The following is a 6012-nucleotide window of genomic DNA, read 5'->3' as shown; positions in this document are numbered from 1 at the left end:
ATCTTTTGCTTCACGTCTTTCATGTGATTTGAATTAATCGTTTCTTTCTCTTTTTCATTTTCTCGCAGTGTTTCTCTTATTTGTTTGTGATACTTTTGTTCCAGCTCTTCTATCTCCTGCTTTTTGACTTTCACAAGTTCCTCATTTTCTTTTGCAAAATACTTTTTCAGATTTTCGATTTCTCTGCGGGTTTGTTCCTTCATGTCTCTTATTTCCTTTTCATGCTGTTGTCCTGACCTTTTCCATCTCATCTGCCTTTTCTTTCACACTGAACCGTTTTTCCTCTGCAGCTTTCTCCCTCAGTTCCTCCTCCTCTTCATCTCTTTCAAACAGTTTTACCTCCATCTCTTTTAGTTTCTCTTCCAGCTCTGTCACCTCCCTCTCTTTTCTCTCGAGAACATTGTCACAGTGTCGTTTTGTCTCGTCCATTTCTGCTTTGAAAGATTTGACTTGTTCCGTCCACTCTGCTTCTTCTCTCTTGTGCTGCTCCACAGTTTCCTCCAGTTTCTTTCTCCACTCCTGCTCCTTCACTCTAATGGCGTCCTCCTTCCTCTTCCTCTCTTGTTCTTTATCCACGCCGGCACGTTCAAGGTCAAGTAACTTGGCTTGCTGCTCGTCGATTCTTTCTGTCAGCTCCTCGACCTCTATCTCTCTCAGCTCCAGGTTAAGCGTCGCCTCGTCTCTCTCTCGTCCACTTTGGTTCAGCGCGACGCGGATCCTCTCGTTTTCGACGCTCAGATCCTGCACTTCTCTCTCTTTATCCTCCGTCAGCCATCGCATCCTCTCCTCCAGCTCTCCGAAGTCCTGCTTCCTTTCACCCATCCTCCTGTCCTCCTCCTCCTCCTCCTTCTCCTCCTCTTCCCTTTGAACGTTGGCCTTCCCGGGCGATTTCCCCTTCCTCTTCCAATCGAAGAACCACCTGATGCTCTTCATCTCCCTCTCCCTCACGTTCTTCAGCTCCAGCTCCTGACGAAGCATCTTGTCTCCCATCTCCTTCAGGCGCTGGTTGACCTTTTCGTTCCTCTGTCGGCTCAGGTCTCTGACGTCCTGAACCAGACTTGAGAAAGCCTCGCACCTGTTCATTGTCGCCATCTTTTCCACTTTCTCCAGGAGCTCCGTCACCGAAGTGGAGCCTCCACTTCCTCTTTCTCCTCCGTCTACACTGCTCACGACATGGTACCTGCCCCTGCATTTCTCCATCAGCCACTGCAGGTCCCTGCCCCCGCCCTGGATGTGCTGCTCAAAATCCAGCCCCTCTCGGAGCTGATCGCCGTGCGTGAACAGCAGGATTGTGTGTCTCCACACGCCCTCGCCCAGCAGCTCCAGATGTTCCCTCACATGTCCTGCACTCACCAGAGTGTCCACTCTCAGCGTCAGCAGGAGCGCGTGGGGCCCCGGCGGACACAGCCCCACGCCATTGATGATTTCCCTCCTCATCCTCTCCGGCGTTGCACCCGCCACACCGGCCTCCCAGCCCGGTGTGTCCACCACCGTCACCAGCCGCTTGGCCACCTCTGCTTGTCGACGGACGCACTCCTCTGTTACCCCCCCTGCTTGGAAGAAGCCTGCTTGGCCGAGGATAGTGTTCCCAGCGGAGCTCTTTCCGGTTTCACGCTCCCCCAGCAGAACCAGCCTGACCTCGTGTAAACGTCTGGGAGCTTTGGAGAACGAGTGATGAGCGTCAAGCTCGGAGCCCTGAGGAGCATCGCCTGCCAGGAGCAAAGTGAAGGAAACAAATTACATCTATTGAATCTAAACTCGGCCTTTAAACATCTACTAAACATCAGTTCACAAAGCTGTTTCAGCTCATGTGCAATAGTCGTCCTCCTTTTATCCCTATTTTGGGCTCCACCACCTCCTGATCAAATATATCTAGCTGGGCTTTCTTAAAATGGTTGCCCTTAAATTAAATTCACCATACAGGAAATGAAATGAGGCTTTAAAATGTTTTTGTTTCAAATCATCCATTTGATTACTGTAAAAATGTTGATCACATTTTTGCATATACTCAGCATGTTTCTGACTATCTGTATCAAACCACATGGCACCGAACACTGCCTGAGCTTAGTTATGAAATCAAAAGCTGTTTTATGAATTGATCAAACTGAAGAACTCACTCATCAGAGCAGCTTTGATGGTTCCTCTCTGCATCTGGGCCTCCATCTGCCTCTGCTTCTTCCTCCTCTCTCTGGCTCTCCTCTTGCCGTCTGCTTCCAGACCCAACAGAACCGAACTGTCCATCTCCAGATGACTGCTCCCGTCTGTCTTCTCCTCCACCATCTGCTCCAGCTTCCTGATCAGCTCTTGAACCTGCTGCGTCCCATCAGCTCTCCTCAGATTGTTCACGACATGATATCTGTTCCCACACTTCTGGAGGAGCCTCTGGAGCGCCGGGCCACTCGTCACGATCCGTTGCTCCATGGTGGTCAGGCCCAGCTCGTCCCCCCTGGTGAACAGCAGCATGGTGTGATCCCAAACTTCACTTCCCAGAGGCTCCAGGTGCTCCTCCATCTCCTGGATGTAGGCGTCAGTCACTGAGGCGCAGGAGCGAACCACCAGGAGCACAGCGTGGGGTCCAGGAGGACACAGCGACACGCTGCGCAGGGTTTCCCTCCTCACCCAGTTGGGGGTGCTGTTAAGCGGGTAGTACCACTCCCACCCGGGGGTGTCCACCACCGTGACTCTCCTCCCCGCTACATCTGCTCGCCTCTTCACACACTCCTCCGTGGGCCTCCCGCTCTCAAAGCCTCCCACTCCTCCCAGTACGGTGTTGCCTGCCGCACTCTTCCCGGCTCCTTTCCTGCCCAGCAGGACCAGTCTAAGTTCTGGGAGAGACAGGTGTGAGGCCATGGCAGCCGGCAGACTCTCATCTGAGAAGAAGGGGAGAAGGACTTCCTCAGTGCAGAGCACCGGATAAGCTGAATGACACAGAAAACACAAAAGGAACACAGTCAGTCATTGAACCTGAATTCATACTTAATTGTTTTACCTTAAGAAGCAGATACTTGTAAATTTCCCTTTAAGCTCTAATACCTCAACACACATTTGGATCCTTGTGTTATCTGCTGTAGCTTTCGTTAAACACATTTATATCACAACTAAACACATAAAGAAGAGCTCAACAAAAAGACTCACCACCATTCGGCACAGCAGCGATTAGACTGCAGTTCTCCTCTGTGGTATCCATCACCTCGCCGTCCCAGCACTTCCTCTTGCTCTTCCTCTTCCTCTTTTTGGTTCCTGTGTGTTTTCACAACTAGAACTTTTTCGGCGTCATTGCAACAGAGAGGAGAAACACCCTGAAGCTGCTTTCATCCGAGGCGAAGATTCTTGCTGCACAAACCGGAGACGGAAAGTGGAAGACTCGCCACGTCATGTGACCCAGCTGTGGTTTCCCAACGTCTGTGAGATGACAGGAAGTTCAGAGGGGGCACGTTGAGCTTTTGTGACACAGTTTGCACACACTGACCACACACTGGTGCCTACATGCATGCTGCACACGGTTGCAGGTATTTCTTCACGTATGTTTCACATGTAGAACACGTGTTTGCATCCTGGAACGCGTGCAGGCTTCGTGATGAGCGCTGCAGAGCTCACTACACTGTCCTGTGGTGAACGTGTGGCACTTCTGTTTCCTTTCCCCACAGGCCAAGTGATGCAAGCTAATTTAAACGTGTGGTTTCAAGCACAATGTGAAGAAACGGCAGAGAGAGTGTGCATTTAAAACACAGCTCTTAACAAAGTGGAGAACTCTTCATACAAACTGAATCCAGTGGCGTCAAATAAGGTTCCAGACGTTGAACTGTAAGTTATTTAGTGTTTCAGCTCAAAACTCAAATGGTGCAATCAGCCAACTCATAAATAACAGCTACCTAAATATGTTTTTAGTTTTTAATCGGTATAATTAATAAAAGAAACATCCCATTTCACAATGTTAAGGAAAAGGATTCAAATGTTCCTGGCTCCTCCCCTTTGTACAGATCTTCACTTTACGTTAGTTCTGTGAAAAGTTGACGTCTGTAATTGTTGTTGGTTCAGTTTTGTGTTTGTGGTGTTTTTTTTGGTGTGTACGGGTAAATGGGTAAATGCCAAATCAACACCAACGCGTAGCAGCCGGTGATTGATGAGCTCTGCGGCTGTAACAGGCGTCGCATTGTGTGAGGAGCCAGAACCCGTCACCATGTGGTCGCAGCCGCCTCGGCCGAGCGGCTCAACCCTGGCTGCGTGACACGGTGCAACACGTCCTCCCGTCCAGCCCGGGACCATGAACACACATTACATCACTTCCTTCATGATTCACCCTTTCCTGCAGGGTTGATTAAAAACAAACCCTGTTTATGGAAAAGGAGTGAATCAGCCGTATTGATTTGGTGCCGTTTATCGAGGTCTGTTAAGTGTTTGGTGAGTGTTACCACGATGTGCTGCTTTTTGTAAATGTCAAATGAGGCACTTTTTTACTTTGAGCTCCCTGAAGCAGCAGCTCCTCCTTCCAAACATGAGGCTGTGTGACATCTGAACGACTACTGCTCTGAATCTATATTTATACAACATGCACATTTGCATCATTGCTCCTGATGTGAGCTGGTCATCAGGACGATAAGTGCTCGTGGAGTGCACATCCTCTCGGCCTTTAAAGGGGAATTAAACTGTATTTATGTTTGATGGAAAATCTTGGTGGCATGAAATGAAATGAAATGAGTAGAAGGGAATCTTCTGCCCGGTGTGGTTGCTCTTTAATGTGCTTCAACACGGTGTCAGTGCCAATATGGAAAAGAAGTGTTCAAGCTAGAGCGACTGTAGAAAGTGGTTTCAGTAAGTAGGAGGCGTGTCAGTGGTTGTGGTAAAAGGAAAACTAATACTCAAAGTGAAAGATGTTTTAACTCAAACTGTAATTTTCTCTTAATTAGTTTATTTTTGTGTTCTGTGGAGATTCCTGCTTCATATCCTCCACCAATGAAACTAATATATACATTTTATACTTATAACATATTTTCTCTTTGAAACTAGTACACAACCTATGTATTTTTGGGTGTAGTTAGTTAATGGTATTACTGATTTTTCTATACCACATACCACACATACTTATAATGATCTTTCCCCCATCCATTCATTTTAGTTCTGGAGTGAAAGTTTAATTTGTCTTTTGATCTAGAATTAAACCAAAAACCATAAATAAACCCAGAGGAGAAGAAGAGAGGACAAACTGGTTCACTGACCGGAGCCCGACACACACACTGGGTGTGTCCTGACGATAACACAAACTGAAAGTAACACTTCTAATAAACCACACGAGTCCCGACAAACCACATCACCATCAGAGGGGATCGGACCCAGAACACACCTGGGACCGAAGAGATGGAATTCAAACACTAAACTGAGCAGAACTAAAGAAGAAACAAACAAACTAGAAATAGAATCAGTCGGCTGTGAACAAACGATGCAGCCGCAGAATCGGGTGCAAGATAAATATGAAGAATCAGCAAAACTAAATTAACACATTACACGTGTTACACAAGTTTAGAGACAAGTGTCCTTTCTTCAGTCGATGTCAATGTCAGACTTAAAATAATGAGGATTTTAACTTCAAGTAAAAAAGCAGGGGTGACACTGTCATCTTCAAATAGAATTTAAGGGGGTTTGGAGCCATTCTGGGGGGGGGGCATAGCAACACTTTTGGCACTGTTCTCGTATATGTAAATTGCCTGCAGGTATAAACCTGGTTGTTAACCCTGTGATGGACTCGGTTAACAACACCAGGTTCACCAGGATGTACTCGCACCTTAATGTCAGATGGGATTGACCCCACAATGTTCTGGATGTCCCCGTCATTCATCCAGAGGGAGAACATAAACGTCTGTGAACTTTAACTACAATTCATCCAGTGGTTGTGATAATAAAAAAAAAATCAATATTTCATAAGTTGAAAGCAATCATTTAATCATTTTAAAGTGTGTGTCCGTGTGTGTGTCTGTGTGTGTGTCCGTGTGTGTGTCTGTGTGTGTGTCCCATGTG

The 6012-nt window shown here is 47.3% G+C and overlaps 1 protein-coding gene across 1 annotated transcript in view; it reads right to left on the bottom strand.

Moving 5' to 3' along the window:
• The window catches only part of LOC128430584 (trichohyalin-like), a 6106-nt gene extending 2764 nt beyond the window's left edge, over positions 1-3342 (bottom strand). Inside the window, 4 exon segments of the mRNA XM_053416687.1 lie at positions 3-230; positions 232-1709; positions 2118-2918; positions 3136-3342. Of these exon segments, the coding sequence (XP_053272662.1) occupies positions 3-230; positions 232-1709; positions 2118-2918; positions 3136-3187 (2559 nt within the window). The 5' untranslated portion in view covers positions 3188-3342.
• Positions 3343-6012: the final 2670 nt, after the last annotated feature.

This window comes from Pleuronectes platessa, chromosome 23 (genome assembly GCF_947347685.1).
Source record: "Pleuronectes platessa chromosome 23, fPlePla1.1, whole genome shotgun sequence".
NCBI classification, from domain to species: domain Eukaryota; kingdom Metazoa; phylum Chordata; class Actinopteri; order Pleuronectiformes; family Pleuronectidae; genus Pleuronectes; species Pleuronectes platessa.
The sequence above is the reverse complement of the archived record's forward strand: the minus strand, read 5'-3'. Positions and strand labels throughout refer to the sequence as shown.